This window comes from Lutra lutra, chromosome 7 (assembly GCF_902655055.1).
Source record: "Lutra lutra chromosome 7, mLutLut1.2, whole genome shotgun sequence".
In the NCBI taxonomy this organism is placed as follows: Eukaryota; Metazoa; Chordata; class Mammalia; order Carnivora; family Mustelidae; genus Lutra; species Lutra lutra.
The window spans coordinates 104852996-104871446 of record NC_062284.1 but is presented as its reverse complement, the minus strand read 5'-3'; the positions used below and the strand labels follow the sequence as shown (position 1 = coordinate 104871446).

Genomic DNA, 18451 nt, shown 5'->3' with positions numbered 1-18451 from the left:
AAACTGTATGGCTTATAGGCCTAAAATACTTACTGTCTGGCTCCTTAAGAAAAAAATTGCTCATCCTCGTTTTAGAACTTTAAGAGTGACACTAAATTTTGCCCTTCCACCTGATTTACTACATTGAGTAGAGGCAATTTCAGAGACACCTTGGACTTCCCCACTATAAAAGCTCTTACTCTATGGCCCAAGTTTCCAGTTGGGAATTACATCAGCCATCAAGTGTGTCTGACACTGTTACATGTTTGCACACTGTGGAAATGGCCAGCAGTTGGAGTAGTGGAGCCATTGGATCTTGGCTAAGAATCCATTTATTTCTTGGTTCCCAAAAGTCCTCACTTTCTTGAGTCCATGATGCTTGGAGTCAATCAAGTATTGGAATCATCTAGGACCTTATAAACAACAGACCTCAAAATGTTTGAGTGTTCCCCTTTCCCTAGTGCACAGTACTCAAGTAAATGGTCATAGCTCTTTTAGGGGAAAGGAGTAGTAGAATCATCACTGCATATATTTGCTAGCATATTGGAGAGTCCTCCCTTCCAGGAACCTGGCCTTTTTTTTCAATAAATAGCTGGAAGTATATCATAATACATCCTCTATGACCTTGACATAAGCTCTGGACTCCTACTACCTCTTTTGTATCTCATCTACAATATTCTCTGCTCTAGTCACACTGTCCTCTTGTCATTGGCTCATATGTCAAGTTTGTTCTCTGTATTTGGAGCATTGCTTTCCTCCATGGCTTATTCCTTAGCTGTGTTCAGGTCTTTGTTCAAAATTTGTTTTCTTAGAGAGGCCTTGCTGATTACTTCTGCCAAATAACTACTTTAATCCATCACTCTGTATCCTCTTTAGTTTTCTTCATAGTTCTTATTTATCATTTATCTGTTCATTTGTTTGTCACTCCCTTTCATGACATCCATAGGGGCAGAGATTTTTCTCCTGCCTTGTTTACTGCTCTTTCCTGGGTTTGTAGAATAGTCAGTAACATGCACTAGGCCCTCCATGAATATTTGTTGAATGAAGGAATATTGTATTTTGAGAAAATTGAAATATTTCATATTTAAAAATGCTTACTTGTTTTTTTTTTTTTTTTTACCATGTCAGTAATATTTGTCTGCTGATGTATAAGTTTTTGGACATATATAATTTAATAAAAGTGGTATATTGAAATTAATGAACAGTGTAAATTTCAATGAAATTTGAAAGTTGAAAATTGCCATAATAAATTGCAATTTATTCTTACCGAATAATAAATTAATAACCCATGAGAACTATGATTATTAATTATTTACTTAGATGTGCATGTGTAAAATATGACAAGGAAAAGGAACATGATTATTATGTAAAGTTATTTATGGGAGTATTGTAGACTTTTGGAAGAGGTGACTACTTTCTAAATTAATTTAGCCTCTTTTATTTATTTATTTAATTTAAAGATTTTCTTTATTTATTTGAGAGTGAGAGAGTGAGAGAGAGCATGAGAGGGGAGAAGGTCAGAGGGAGAAGCAGACTCCCCATGGAGCTGGGAGCCCAATGCAGGACTCAATCCCGGGACTAAAGGATCCTGACCTGGGCAGAAGGCAGTCGCTTAACCAGCTGAGCCACCCAGGCACCCAGTTTAGCCTCTTTTAAAGAAAAAGCTCTGGATTTTACCAGAAGTGATAATTTGGACCTCTGAAATCAGATAAATCCATGTGACCTTGGATTAAATAACCTTTTTGTATCACACAATTGCATAGGTATAAAATGAATCAATGTTGATAAAACCTACCTCATAGATTTGTATTAAATGAGATAAAGTATGTAAAGTATTAGGCACATAATAAAACCTTAAAAATTAGCTGTTGTCAACATTATTTAGGAGTATTTCATATGCTTGTCAGATTTTAAGTTTTGAAGTAGCTCAGTCTCTAAAGTTGTAAGTAGCTCTAAGCAAATTCCTTTATCTTCAATCAGTGTTTCCCAATTTATATATGTAAATTAAGAATTTTTTTGACATATGTAAACTTTTATCTCAATAGAAATGAAGTAGAGAAGAGGTTTGATTATTTAAATGATCATATGTTTGCTAAATGAGTTAATTATATTTCACAGGGCCAAAATTTTTCCTTTGTGGGATATCTAATTTATCCTTAGGACTTATTTCTCAAACATGTCAGCACATGTATAAACTGTTCTTTTTTTTTTAAAGTAGCCAACAACCTTGTTTACTTTCTGTGCCTCCATCCTATCAGATAGCTTCCCTATAATGGCAATCTTTTTTTTTTTTATATTTTATTTTATTTATTTGAGAGAGAGAGAGAGACAGTGAGAGAGAGCATGAGCGAGGAGAAGGTCAGAGGGAGAAGCAGACTCCCCGTGGAGCTGGGAGCCCGATGCAGGACTCGATCCCGGGACTCCAGGATCATGACCTGAGCCGAAGGCAGTCACTTAACCAACTGAGCCACCCAGGCGCCCCCTATAATGGCAATCTTATGAGAGAAACTGGATTAATATGACAGCTATTTTTCAGTTATTTGACTGCTATACAAGAGACTTTTATAGGTAAAATGTAAAGTTTAAAAAATTTTTTTAATACCTACTTATATTGTTTTGTGTTCTTACTGCTCAGTGTTTACTTTTTTCTTTTAGCAATTAGTGATGTTAACAGTCGTAAAGGTTTTATGGTTTTCTTATAAAATATGAACCAGTTTGAAAGTTGATACTGGATTCTGCCTTCAGATAGGCATGTGACAGTGTATCAGTTGTCTGATAAAATTATTGGTATGCATTATTGGTGGGTCATATGATTGGAATGTTTATAAATATAAGTAGAAATTTTAAAAGACATGATCAGTGATGTGCATATGCCTTCATGTGGCAGTTTTTAACTTTTAGCTTCACCTGTTACACTTACCATCTAACTTTAGGTACAGGGAACTACTTGTAGTTTCCCATAGTTGCCATTCAGTTTTACATAGCAATAAAACAGAATGATTCAAATCTCAGCTCAGCTTGTGTTACCTTGGTTAAGTAATTAACCTCTCTTAATTTTAGTTTCCTCATCATAAAATGAGGATAAAATAGGACCTTCTTTACAGGTCTTATGAAGAGAGTAGTAAATGAAGTAATACATGTAAAGTATTTATGTGAGATGTTATTCTTGTTGGTACATATAAGTTGTTCGTACGTATGATAAGAATGTGCACAATGCATATTCTTATCATGATGGTTATTGTCAGCCTGACTGAAATTCGTGCTCTCATTCCTCCTCTCACATGAGACTGGTGAACGATTCTCTCAAATACCAGTGTGGTGGTGGTGGTGATGAAGATGATGATAAAAAAGAACAAGTTTATTATCTGTTCCCCTTAATTGTCACCTCTCATGTTTCTCCAGATGTTGTCCTTGTGATCTAGTCTATCTTACTTGTCAGTTCCTCTAATAGGTTATGTTCTATCTGCTCTTTCCTAATAGGAAAAATATTTGTTCCATTATTGTCTGGCTGATTTTTCTTCCTTATTCTAGTCTCAGCTGAAGTGTTAGGTCCTCTGAAAGTTTGCATGATGTAATGCCTACTTCTTGCCAGTCTTCTCTCCCTTACTGTCTTCCCATCATCTGTTCCTGTTGTGTAGGCTTAGATCCAGGACTTTTCTTTTGCTTACATTTATCACAATTATAACTAGTTATGTCTGTACTTGTTTATTGTTGGCATCCTTACCTAGATCATTCCTATGAGGCCTTGCAGGAACCCTGTCTGTTGAATTAACATTTATATTCTACTACCATGCCCAGCACATAGCAGTTGCTTAGCAAAATTTGCTGAATTAGTAAATACCACATTTCTGTTGCCCAACTACCTGTTGAGGTAACAGTTTACTCAGAAGTGTTTAATATTAAAGTTTGCACACATTCTTTCTTTTATGTATCACATATCTTTATAATTTTTCCCCTATTAGACTATGAGTTTCTTGAGGTTACAGTTTTTTAATATATCTTTTTATTCTAAAGCCTAACAGTGCTTGGCACTGGAAATTTTATTATTCATTGAATGTTTATCAATGAAAATATGTTTTAAAAACAAATGGAGAATTCAAACTAGAATCACCAGCAAATGCTACTAGTTTAAGTTACATGCTAAGTGGGAAGCAATATATGATATCCAGTTGTGTGAAAGAAGGTAGCATGAAAAGTACATAAATTAGTGTGTATTAGTCTAAAAAATTTATTGTCAGCTAATGGTGAACATTTGAATGTTTAGTTTCTTGATTGGGTCTTCTACTTGAATACTCTCTTTTTTCCCCACAATTCATGCTTTTTTTCTGAGAAAATTTAGAAAAGTGTATCCTGCTTTTTTCATCAGTATTATATATAAACATTTTTGCATTTAATTTTTTAGCATGATTTTAATAGGAAGATAGTTTTTCATCCTGCAAGTTTGTCATTATTTTTTAATAATGACTTATTGAATATTTATGAAATAATTTTGAGATATTATACATAATACTCAGTGAACATTCAGCAAAAATTGTTGTGCTCATATCTGCTTTCCCCTTAGAATTTTAAAGGTAGAATTACTGGGTTAAAGGGTATAAGCATTTGTAATACTGTTGATGTTATTATTTTTTTTTTTTAAAGATTTTATTTATTTATTTGACAGAGAGAGATCACAAGCAGGCAGAGAGGCAGGCAGAGAGAAAGGAGGAAGCAGGTTCCCTGCGGAGCAGAGAGCCCGATGCGGGGCTCGATCCCAGGACCCTGGGATCATGACCTGAGCCGAAGGCAGCGGCTTAACCCACTGAGCCACCCAGGCGCCCCTGTTGATGTTATTAAATCACTATCTGTTGTCCTTCAAAAATATTTTACCTATCAATGTTTCTAAAACATGAGTGTGTGAATTTCAGTTTACCCTCTCCTGTGTTGCATATTGTAATTACCAAAAAAATCACTTTGTCAGTGTGTGTGGTTAAAAAAAAAAAAATGATAATTTTATTTTATTTGATGATTAGTGAGGCCACAAGTATTTCATGTTTCTCATATGTCTTCTATAAATTGTACCCTTTGGTCATTTTCCATTGGGATGTTCTAACTAATTATAATACTATTCTGATATTTTAATATCCTAATTTTTATTAATCTATTCATTTTTTAAAATGAAAAAACCTTGTACATTTTAATAATATTGATGTGTTTAAATGGAAATTTAATTCCATTTTAAGACCTCACATAGTAGAACCTGTTTCATTTTTGTAGGTAGCATTAAGTTATCTCCTCTGAAACTTTTTAAAAGAACATTTATTTTGTAAACTAGGAGCCTTTTGTGGCAGATGAGTATATTGAACGACTTGTGTGGAGAACCCCAGGAGGAGGCTCTAGAGGGGGTCCTGAAGCTTTCGATCCCAAAAGGTGAAGTAAAATGTTTTTTTCCCCATAGATCCAATCTAGTACAAATTTGTGTTTGGAATAGAGGTGACTATTGAAATTCCTTCCAAAGTTTGTGTGAAGGGATTTTAGTTAATACTTGGCCAGTAAAGATAAAAGCATTAGAATTAGGGGTTTGTTTTCTTTTATATTTCTTTTATTTTAGAGAATGACTTCAACTGGTGTTAGGGGAGGGGTTTTATCGTGTAAAAGAATTTAATGTTTTCTCCAATTAGTAATAAATTAGAAAAGGTTGGTTATATCTCTAAAATAAAAACATGTTGAGTATGTTTTTTTAAGTACAGTTGTAAATCAGAGAAACAGAAAGTCACTGTTCCCTGGAATGCACAATGTTATTTTTATATAGTCTATAAATATTTTTATAGTATATATATATTAAAAATATATTTTTATCTTTTTGGCTATTTTCTATAAAATTGATTTCTATTCTGGCAAGTAGAAGAGATTCTCGGTGAGGTTTTTTTTCTTTTTTTTTCCTGGGTGAGGTTTTCATTCATCATAAAGATAATCCCAAAGATGTTCTTGAGAAAATTAACATGATCATCCGTACTTCAGGGGATGGTTATTGATACTTTATTACAAGTGAACTGGCCAGTTCCTAATGATTACTCATAGATGAATTGATATATATATTCTGATTTTCCTCTATTAGGTTATTAGAAGAATTTGTAAATCATATTCAGGAACTACAGATAATGGATGAAAGGATTCAAAGGAAAGTAGAGAAACTAGAGCAACAGTGTCAGAAAGAAGCCAAGGAATTTGCCAAGAAGGTACAAGAGCTCCAGAAAAGCAATCAGGTAAACAGTTAAGCTATGAATAGTTTACACAGGTTATAATATCTTTATTTCCTTCCACTATTAAGTTCTTTAAAAACTTTAGTTACATAATAGTAATTGTTGAGGTTTCTATCAACTGTTCCCATCCCTGGGGAAAAATGTCAGTGAATTGTTAACAGCCATTCTTAGCACTGACTTGCTGTTGATCCGTGGTTTGTGATCATGGTAGATCCTTCTTAGGTTGGAGTCGTATCCAATACAGTCACAGTGCAAACTTTAGCAGACCTGCATTTTTAGGGGTTCATGATTAGCTTGGATATTTAAGTAGTCGTTTGTATTCTCATTAAGCATAAAACAAAGTAATACCAGAACAGCTATTGCCTGGATCAGTTTTTCCCCTAATCTGGGAAGTTTTCTACAAGTCATGTGGTATATACTCAAACGAGAACTGTGATGTCACAGTGAGAGTGGATACAGAACTCTTCCTCAGTTCATTTTGGAGTAAAATCAAATCACTAGCCTGGCCCTGGGGTAAGTAAGCAACTTCCAAGCCATTCTTTTTTTTTTTTTTAGATTTTATTTATTTATTTGTCAGAGAGAGAGAGAGAGAGAGAGAGAGCGAGCACAGGCAGACAGAGTGGCAGAGGGAGAAGCAGGCTCCCTGCAGAGCAAGGAGTCCGATGTGGGACTCGATCCCAGGATGCTGGGATCATGACCTGAGCCAAAGGCAGCTGCTTAACCAACTGAGCCACCCAGGCATCCCTTTCCAAGCCATTCTTAAATCTTAAACTGAATCTGGAGCATGTGAACCCCTTTTACAGCTTGGGCCTTATCTGGAACCTGATTGCCCTTTATAAATGTAGCTCATGGAGTCCTGCTTAGCATTGCTGCCTCCCAGGGGCTGTTCTTTAATGTTAGGAATTAGCAAACTGATTTTTGCTCACATTATATTTATTTGATTTCCTTCACTTAAGCATATATGGCTGTGGAAAAATATTTAATAAAGTCAGTAATTTACGTAAGACAGAAAATGCCTTTTTAAGTAGTCAAAGTGATAAGATTCCAAATACTTAAAATGCAGTTTTCTCTTGGTAATAATAATAGTATTAATAGTTAATTTAAGAAGCTTTGGAGACTGTCTGCTCTGCCACTTACTATCGTTATAATCTCAAACAACTTCCCTGTGCCTCAGATTTTTCCATCTATAAAATAAGTTGTTAAAAGGATTAAATAAGTAAATACATGTAATGTGCTTAGAACCGTGTCTGGCACAGAGGAAGTCCTTAGTGAATGTTTGCAGTTCCTTCCTTCCTCACCTCTTATTTTAAAGTCAGAACAAAAGTGCCATACTGAATTATCAGCAATTTTGTTATTGGCAATTCTAAGGCATTCATTGTACATAACTTTCAAATGCCACATGACAGCCTGTGTACCCTGGAAAAAGGGGAAGAATATGTGAGGAAGTATTTACCTTTGCTTCACTTGAATAACTGTTACAGTCTTTTATGTTTTCAAAACTGGGCAAAATCATCTTACCTTATTTCTAATACTAGCATTGCTCTTCAGATATTTGAAATAAATGTTAAATGCTCTATTTTTAATTAATGCCTTTTATTTCTGACATTTTTGACTCAGTGTAATAGCAAGCAAATTGTTCAACCACTGGTTCCTGATACTTAGTTCGTTGATTTCAGAATCATTGTTTAGGACTTAATTTTACTGGCAATATTGTTAAATAGGATACTCTTTTATTGCTTAACAAATGTTCATGATAAAATATTATTTTTATAGTTAAAGGTATAAATGTGTGCAACTTTGTTAAAGTTTTCAGATCATGCAGTGCTAATGGGCATAAATTGTTTCTAGTTTAGCTCACATATAACTTCTGTGTTATCTTTAGTTACCTAAGTTAGAGAGTGGAGATGAGACTGATGGTCTAGTTTTGATATGAATTCACTTATAAACTAGATTCTCTGATTGTATTTTATGCTTCTGCGCATTTTTCCTAGGTTGCCTTCCAACATTTCCAGGAACTAGATGAGCACATCAGCTATGTAGCAACCAAGGTCTGTCACCTTGGAGACCAGTTGGAAGGGGTAAACACACCTAGACAGCGGGCAGTGGAGGCTCAGAAATTGATGAAATACTTTAATGAGTTTCTAGATGGAGAATTGAAATCTGATGTTTTTACAAATTCTGAAAAGGTGAGTACTGTCAGAAAGATAAAAGCACCTCCATCACTAATAACAATGCCCAAATTATGAACTATATTTATTATTTTCCAGTTACTACTACTACTACTTTCAAATCACCAAGTAGCTGACTTATTAAAACTTTTTATTGTTCTGAAGTGTGTTTTAATACACTTGCTGCAGATTACTGATGAAGTGTATATATTCAGATTTTTAATTGCAGGATTGTCTGGAATTTTTGTTTATGAAATTATGTGTGTTTTGACAATGCTGAGATAACTGTGTTAATAAGTTTTTCTTTTCCGTAGTTGACTTTTAGTATTAACATAATTTAACGGTTATATTCCATTGGGTGTGGATGTAGTCTGACTTAAATCACTGACAGGCTGAAGTATCTTTCTCCACGAGGAATGCAGAGCTTCTAATTTCTGTTACATGAATAAAGAGCTCTTATAAAGAATTCAAGCATAGTTTGGACTAAAGAGAATTGAAAAATCTGAATTGTTTATATTAATCCTTTTCATAGCACTGGTCACTTAATACTGGTCTAAGTATTAAGTATTGGCTGTTCTACAGTCTTGGAAGGAAGATATTTAGCTGACTTTCTTCCTCCCATGGGGAAAAATCAAAATGCATGAAAAAATTCTTATAGATAGTATATACATATGGTAACATTGTCCACTAATATATAAATACAGTTCTCCCTGAATTATTCCAAGTTTACTCCATGGAGTATTTTTGATAGTGGAATGTTAAAAGTTAGGTATTGTTGAAGTTTACTTTGAATTAAGCAACAAATTTTGTGAGTAGGAACTATATAGGCTTATAGAATTTATAATTTTTAGAGACCTTTGAAGAAACAGTTACATATTTTACAAAATTCCTGTAAGGAAAAGACAGTATTTTAAATAATTAGTATGGGACGCCTGGGTGGCTCAGTGGATTAAAGTCTCTGCCTTCAGCTCAGGTCGTGATCTCAGGATTCTGGGATCAAGCCCCACATCGGGCTGTCTGCTCTCTCCATAGTTTATGGAATGTTTTATTTTATATTTACTAAATATAAACATATATTTATAATATAAAAGTATATATTTATGCATATTATAAATATGTTTTAAACATGAAAAATATATAGTTTAAATTTTATAACTTGGATTACCTTGGATTATACCTATAGGATTATGAAATCTCTTTATGCTATTATAAACCAAATGTAGATATTTTATCCAATGTGAGTTGTCCTGTTTATCTGAATGCAGCCAAGGCAGCCATTTATAATCTAGGGGAAAAAATATGCCTGAACATGCATATTTTTAATCTGATTTGTATTACTTGTAATATTTTACATCAAGAAATTAGGTTCTTTACATTTTTTAAAAAACATTTTAGTTGGGGCACCTGGGTGGCTCAGTGGTTAAAGCCTCTGCCTTCAGCTTCAGGTCATGATCCCAGGGTCCTGGGATCGAGCTGAATTGGGCTCTCTGCTCAGCAGGGAGACTGCCTCCCCCACTCTCTCTGCCTGCCTCTCTGCCTGCTTGTGATCTCTGTCTGTCAAATAAATAAATAAAGTCCTAAAAAAAAAATTTTTTTTATTATCCTCAGGTAATTGTATAGTTCTTGGCATTATTGTTACCTCTTAAGTTTTCAGGTTTTAATTGGAAGAAGAAGTCTTCAAATTGCTAGTTCATTCACTTGGTCACTTAACTATAATTTTTGAGGTCTAAGTATAGATTAACGGTTTTTAAGTGAATTCCTCTTCTCCTTTGCTTCACTCTTTTCTATATTCCGTTTTCTTTCATCTTGTGTTCTTTTTTTTTTTTTTTTTTTTTTTTTTAAGACTTGAGAGAAAGAGTGTGCACACATTGGGAGTAAGGGGGAGCAAAAGGAGAGAAAGGGAATCTCAGGCAGACTCCCTGCTGAACACAGAGCAAGGAGCCTGATGTGGGGCTCGATCTTATGAGCCTGAGATCACGACCTGAGCCAAAACCAGGAATTGGACACTCAGCTGACTGAGCCACCCAAGTGTCCTGTGTTTCTTTTTTCTTATATTTTGTTCCTTTTCCCCCCAATCGTTTTATTTTTCTCTCATGTCTTCCATAAGTTTTGAGTTACTGTTTACTAACTGTGAATCATTATTTTTGGCTTGGTACTATCACAGTTAACTATACTTAGGAACTCATATATGGTATTAGACTGCTAATTATCAGATAACCTTCTGGCTGTCTCAATTTCTATCTTCCCAAAGGAAAGAAAATCACCCACATAGCTAGGGAAGTGTATGATTGTGGAAGGAATTGGAATCGGATAAGATATCTTCCTGCTCCATAGCCATTTTTGTTTTTTTAATCTTTGTTTTTCAGAATCTTTAATTTTCTTCCCTAGGAAAGACTTATTTTATGTCCATATTATGTATTTCCTCTTACCTCTGTTCTTACAAAATATGTTAGCTGTTTTTCTTCCTAGAATCACAGCTTATTGTGCTTCATGTAGATAATGCCTGATGACTCTGATTATCTTTAACATCATTTGCTAGTATGGCTGGTCTCTCACCTCACTCTAGATGTAAGCAAATGATTAGATTGTGGTTTGACAACTTCTGTACTTACTGTTGTAGTACATTTTAAGTGATGGACGACCATAAGAACTATAGTGCTTTAAGTGATTTTTCCAAAACAATTACCTATAGAAATTCAATAAAATCAAGTGTTACTTGCTACTATCCACTGCATTTATGCAAAGTTTGCAAACAGTACATAATGGGAACTTCCATCTCTTAAAAGATAGGAACAAATTTCTGATGGAAACATAGAAATGGCTATGGTCCAGGCAGGTCTTTTCTGAAGGGGATATTGGTGAGGAGAAAAGGATGGACATTGCTAGTCCAAATAAATGACATGGTGAAAAGCGATACTGCAGTATTACCTGTGCCCATGTGCAGCAGGATTGAGGGAGTGATAACTGAAAATGACAGTGACTTGCTGACTCGTAGAGAAGAGATAAGTGAAACTGAAACCTATATTCACTGTTGTTTGAGAACAGTGATGTTTTTTCTTTGACCCTGCTATTAACCACTGTTGCTTTCCAGACTTCACCTGATACTTAGAAAGAGCTATAGTAATGTTTTTAGCTCTTCCTTCATGTTTTTAAGTATCTTTTTATTTTTTAGTGTATAAGAGAGTGAGCATAAAATCAGTTATTAAGGGTGTGCTGAAATAAAACTCAGTACTTATGTGACATTTAAAGAAAAAGTGACTATTAAATAACCACCCTACATACTAGTGTAAGTAAGCGCAGTCACATATTTGCTTATAAGAACTTTAGACCCCTGACCTTAGCCCTTTAATTTTATAACTTATAAATAAGTAAACACATTTTTGTACCGGATTTCATTCAGGAGACTTCATATTAAATTCTGTCTTTGCTTTTAGAACAAGTTTTATAAATTTATGTATTTATTAAATGACAAGTGTTTTTATTGTTTTATGCATTTAGCTTAAAGTAACATATATGCAGCAATATGATCTGAATTACTTTCAAAAATCTTGTTTGTCTTTTTTGGGTTCATAAACCAGAAGAGACATTCTTGCTTTTAGCAAACAATGACTTAAGTTTTTTCCAAGTAAATTTGATCTGCAGGTTTTCATTGGGAAGGGACTGTGGCATTATAAAATCACAAAATTTCAATACCAGAGAGACAAATATTGTGTTTTATTGACTCAGTATTAGTGATATCCCAGATGTCTTTCTGTTGCTCGCAAGGTTTTATTTTTGTGAATTTTAAAAGAAAATTGTTGGAATGAGGGTCTGTGGGCTCTTTTCAAGTATAAAGATGTTTTTGATATGCATAGGGTTTTTTTTTTTAATTACTGCTTTCATTTACTTTTGAATAGATAAAGGAGGCAGCAGACATCATTCAGAAGTTGCACCTAATTGCCCAGGAGTTACCTTTTGACAGGCAAGTTTATTTCTCAAGAGCTAATTTGAATATATGCTATAGTTTATAGATAAAGTTGTATTTTTCCCTGTATGGTTTTTCTTATTGAACAAGAATTTATTGAGTAACCCCTTTGTACAACACATAGTATATAATAGTTGACTGAAAAAATGTGGTCTCTTAATATCTACATTTAATGATACACCTTGAAGTACTTTTAGTCCTTTGTCTTTCTTCTGAAAAGAAATTGCTGAAGGAGAATTTTGAAATTTACTAACATGATATTTTGAATTTTCATTTTTTGGACTTTGATAACCTGGGTGGGAGAGGACAGGGAAAATTTAAACATGGGGTCATTCAGCTGTTTTTTCTTATATGTAGATAAGAATTCTTAAACTTTTGGGGGTTTTAGACACCTTCAAAAAGCTGATAAAAGCTGTAACGTTTCTTCTCATAACTCAGATACACACAGATTATGATATGCAACTTTATGGAATTTTAGACTCTTAGCCTAGCCACAGACTCTTCCCTGGGGACACCAGGTTCAGAAATCTTGCTTTAGATGCAAGGCCCTATGGCCATTGCTAAGTTAGGTATTAATGGTTTCATTTTAAAAGAAACTTTATGGAGAAGATTTTTTTCATGATTTCCCTTTAGTCCGTAGAATGGTGGACTTTTTTTTTTTTTTTTTTGACAAACAGAGATCACAAGTAGGCAGAGAGGCAGGCAGAGAGAAAGGAGGAAGCAAGCTCCCCGCCGAGCAGAGAGCCCGATGCAGGGCTCAATCCCAGGACCCTGAGATCACGACCTGAGCCGAAGGCAGAGGCTTAACCCACTGAACCACCCAGGTGCCCCATTAAGTTAAAAATTTTTGATGTGTACCCACACAAAGGCATTTATACATACATACATATTTTTTCTCTAAGATAATTAAGTCCTAGCAAAATATAAACTTGCCTTTCATGAGCCTCAAATAAAATGGTGGACTTTTTAATAAAATCTTGGTAATAGTAGTTTCCTCATGAACATCTGAAAAAAATAAGTCTTCATGTAACAGACAATAGATCTGTTATTATTTGGGGCAGTACTTGGGGATCCTTGGGTACAGGTAGAATATAAATGTATTGCTATACTTAAAGCTTGCAATACAAACATAGGGTGAGAATGAATTCCTTACCCGCAAACTCTGAGTCATCATATAGAATGAGCAGTGATGGTCATGTATCATTTAGCTATTGCTAATAATCTCATATTTTTCCCAGCATGATGAATCATGATTTTTTTTCTGAATAGTTCTGTTTTGTTTATTAACATATTATTTTATTAGGGTCAGAAAGATATTCTCATATATTTTATAAAGAAACATTATTAAGTCATTAAAACATAGTTGAAAATCTTAGGGAAAATCTTTGTTATGTTACTACAATTTATTGAAGAGATTTAGCTCATATTTTGTGTTAAAATATACTTTGAGGGGTCCCTGGGTGGCTCAGTCGATTAAGTGTCTGCCTTTGGCTCAGGTATGATCTCAGGGTTCCGGAATCGAGCCCTGTGTCAGGCTCCCTGCTTGGTGGGGAGTCTGCTTCTCCCCCACCCCTCCCCTGCTCGAACTCTCTCGAATAAATACATAAAATCTTTAAAATATATATATATACTTTGAAAAAAATCAGAAAAGAAATGGTATCTTCAAAATATAAATATTACAGTATATTGCTTTATCCTCACCAAGAACTATCATCCCCATCTCCTTGATTGATTGATTTTTAAAGTTTATTTAACTAATCTCTACACCCAACATGGGGCTTGAACTCACAATCCAGAGATTAAGAGCTTCATGTCGTAAAGACTGAGCCAGCCAGGTGCTTAATGAGCAATGATTTTTAAAGTCACCCCCTAAAATCTCTCTATCTCATTTCAGAGTTGGACCATTTACTTAAGTAGGTTAAATGTGTGGCTCACAAAAGGTGCTTGATAATTATTGGATAATCTGTCCATCCAATTCTACATATACTCATCATCTTTCACTTCTCAGCTATATACTTCTCTTATAGTTTTGTTTTAGCCTCTCTACCGAGCCTTGGAATTGAATATATGTCCTAATTAGATTTAATTTTTTCAGAACGATCATATGGCCTTACATGCACTCTCTAATCCACCATGACTTTAATACATCAATTTTGTGTAACTCTCTAAATTTTTTTTACCTTCTTTATCTGCCTTTGCCATCTCTTTTGCCAGCCACCCTCCTCTTCAAACTGATTGCATAGGATCTCTCAACATTAATTTTCCATGATGTATCTTCTCCCTTGATACTTAAGTTTTTAAAAATTTCAAGTGTATTCTAGTATGTGATATTTCAGTTGCTGAATTTGCAAAGATTGAATGGTTAGTCTGTAAGACATGTTTCTGGGTCCTTTTTATGGCTTTTATTTTATTTTTCATATACTTACCATTGTTTTTCTTTTAAATAACAATAATAGAATTTTATGTGAAAAAATCCCAACAGAAGTGGCAAATAGATAAGTATCGAGGAATTTAAAATGTTAGTGAATAATGTGTTGAAATGGGGCGCCTGGGTGGCTCAGTGGGTTAAAGCCGCTGCCTTCGGCTCAGGTCATGATCCCAGGGTCCTGGGATCGAGCCCCGCATCGGGCTCTCTGCTCTGCAGGGAGCCTGCTTCCTCCTCTCTCTCTCTCTGCCTGCCTCTCTGCCTACTTGTGATCTCTCTCTGTCAAATAAATAAATAAAATCTTTAAAAAAAAAAAATAATGTGTTGAAATAGTAGCTCAGTGTTGGAGCTGGTGGAGTTGTTAATGTCTCATATAGAACTTCTCCCTCTTTAAGAAGTTACTGGTTATTCAATGTGAATTTCCTTAATGAGAACCAGTTACCCCATCTGAATTGCCCCAATTCAGTTTTGTTACCTGGCCTGCTTTCTCTTCTGGCTGGCTGGCTAGCTGGCTGGCTGTCTTGCTTTCTTTCTTTCTTTCTTGTTCCCGTCCCTTCTTCCCTTTTTCCCTCCCTCCCTCTTTTTCTTTTTCTTTTCCTTCCCTCCCTCCCTCCCTTCCTCCCTCTGTCCCTTCTTCCCAATGATGACCTTTAGTAAAAAGAGTTCCCTTATATCACCCAGATTCTTTTTTCCCCTTTTATTAACATCTTAGATTACTGTGGTACATTTGTCATTACTAATGAACCTTATCATTGATTTTTATCTTTCAGGTTTTCAGAAGTAAAATCCAAAATTGCGAGTAAGTTTTTAATAGTATTTCAAAGTATTTAAAATGTGTATAAAGTATTTTGTTTTGAATAGATAATAAAAATACTTGTGTAAAAGAAAAAAAAAATAGTAAAAAGAGAGATAGTGGAAACAATGTCATCCTCCCACCCCATCCCTGAGTTTGACTCCTCTTCCTTAAAATAATCATTACCAGTTTCTTGTGTATTCTTCAGAGTGTGCTGTAGATATGTAAGCATAGGATATAAATCATGTGTGCATGCGTGCGTGCATGCATGTGTGTGATTAGAATTTAGTTCTACTGTCCCCAGTTACTTTAAAATAATTGGCTAGCATACTATACAAATAGTTTTATACCATGTGTTTTTAATTTAACAATGTATCTTGGAGATTATTTTATATCCATACATATATCTCTAAAGTAGGTGTTTTTTTTAAAGGCCCAGTGCATATAAGCCTTTTGGTACTGATATGACTCCTTACATGATTAGTTTTATTCTTTTCAATCTTTGGATTATATTTTAAGTAGGTCTGTCTAGGTTTCTGGAAAAGCCACTATATTTGTAGGCTCCCGTGGTAATCTGAGTCATGTTTGGGATGCCATTGCATAGAAGGTTCAGAGAGCCACCTGTTTTCCAAGAAGAGTTACATCAGAATGACATAGATAGTTGGACTTCCTGGCACTGTTTTTGATTACTTATAGATAAGTCCTAAGTTCAGGTTTTCTTTCAGAACATTAGTAGCCTCAGTAATGGAGTGAATCAGATGCTATATATTAGCTTAAGGTGAGATTTGGTGTTGAATCCACCATTGTTCATGGTAAAGACTTCTGATCTCTAGTAAGGAGTTTTATAGTCCTCTTCACCCTTTCTATCGCTTTAGGTTTAAGATTTTTTTCCTATCTCTTATTATCAAAAATGAAATCCAGAGGTTTATCTCAGTTAACTGATTTTTTAAGTAACAGTGGTAAATGGTAATCAGACCACTGGTTGGGAATATTTTATTGTGTTGAAAATATAGATTTATGTATCATGGTACATTGTAAGGCTAGATTCACTTTGTTTTTGTAATTCTTTAAAAAGGAAGGTAGATCCATCGTCATTATATATTTGTAAATAATTCATATGTTTGTAAATAACTTGGATACCTTGAATGTCCCATTGTAGATAAATGACTTTCTTTTTATTTTTAGGTAAATACCATGATTTAGAATGCCAACTGATTCAGGAGTTTACTAGTGCTCAAAGAAGAGGTGAAATCTCCAGAATGAGAGAAGTAGCAGCAGTTTTGCTTCATTTTAAGGTAAATGGTAATTAATAAAAACAAAGTTTAGTTTTCAAGATTGTAGAAATTATATAAATTATGTATAATATAGTGACTGATTTTATTATAGTTGTATAACTGTATCACAGTGATAATTTTTATTGTTTTGATATTTGAATATATATTTCACATCATAAATAATATTAAATTTTAGGTATTATTTTATATTCAATAATATTAATATTTTATCAGTTAATTTTTATATGAGTTGACAGAGAAAATCATACTGTCTTCTTGTTTTTAATTAATTAATTTTTTTAGTCAAACATGTTCTAATAGGATGAAAGTAAGAAGATTTTAGCTTTAGGGATGCCTGGGTGGCTCAGTGGGTTAAGCCTCTGCCTTCGCTTGGGTCATGATCTCAGGGTCCAGGGATCAAGCCCTGCATCAGGCTCTCTGCTCAGTGGGGAGCCTGCTTCCCCCTCTCTCTGCCTGCCTCTCTGCCTACTTGTGATTTCTCTCTCTGTCAAATAAATAAATAAAAATCTTCGAAAAAAAAAAAAGATTTAGCTTTAAATTTCTAGTGGAATGTAGGAATCAGAGAGTAGATGGAATGTAACTAGTAAAATATTTAAATTAAATTCAGAGGATCACAGGTGGTAATACAAAGGAATATTGTCTTCTTGGAATTTGAATTAGGGAAAGAATCCCTGTATGGCATTGTATTTCTACAAAGAAGGTGCTTAAAGAAACAGTGTTTGCTTAGTTTCAGACCACAATGCTTTGAAACCAAAGTCAACCACAAGAAAAAATTTGGAAAGACCACAAGTAAATAGAAGGTAAAGAACATCTTACTAAAGAATTAATGGGTCAACCAGGAAATTAAAGAATAATTGAAAAAATACTTGGAAGCAAATGAAAATGAAAGCATGACAGTCCAAAACCTTTGGGATACAGCAAAGGTGGTGTTGGGAGAGAAGTATATAGCAATACAGACTTTCCTCAAGAAGCAAATACACAACCTAATTTTACACCTAAAGGAACTGGAAAAAGAACAGCAAATAAAGCCTAAATCCAACAGGAGAAGGGAAGTAATAAGGATTAGAGCAGAAATAAATGATATAGAAATAAAAAAAAACCCAACAGTAGAATAGATCAACAAAAGTAGGAGCTGGTTCTTTGAAAGAATTAACAAAATTGATAAACCCCTAGCCATATTTACCAAAAACAAAAGAGAAAGGACCCAAATAAATAAAATAATAAACGAAAGAGGAGCGATCACAACCAACACTGCAGAAATACAATTATAAGAGAATATTATGAGCAATTATATGCCAACAAATTTGGCAATCTGAAAGAAATGGATAAATTCCTAGAAACACATAAACCACCAAAACTAAAACACGAAGAAATTGAAAAACTGAACAGGCCCATAGCCAGCAAAAAAAATTGAATCAGTAGTAAAAAAAAAATCTCCCAACAGACAAGTCCAGGGCCAGATGGCTTCCCTGGAGAATTCTCTCAAACATTTAAAGAAGAATTAATGGCTGTTTTTCTGAAACTGTTCCAAAAAATAGAAATGAAATGAAAACTTCCAAATCTATTCTTGAGGCCATCATTACCT

The 18451-nt window shown here is 34.3% G+C and overlaps 1 protein-coding gene across 1 annotated transcript in view; it reads left to right on the top strand.

The window, feature by feature from the left end:
* The window catches only part of EXOC5 (exocyst complex component 5), a 69301-nt gene that overhangs the window by 14835 nt on the left and 36015 nt on the right, over positions 1-18451 (top strand). The window contains exons 2-7 of the mRNA XM_047735665.1: positions 5294-5388; positions 6077-6224; positions 8213-8407; positions 12286-12350; positions 15549-15577; positions 16757-16866. Of these exons, the coding sequence (XP_047591621.1) occupies positions 5294-5388; positions 6077-6224; positions 8213-8407; positions 12286-12350; positions 15549-15577; positions 16757-16866 (642 nt within the window). The remainder of the gene's footprint in view (positions 1-5293; positions 5389-6076; positions 6225-8212; positions 8408-12285; positions 12351-15548; positions 15578-16756; positions 16867-18451) is intronic.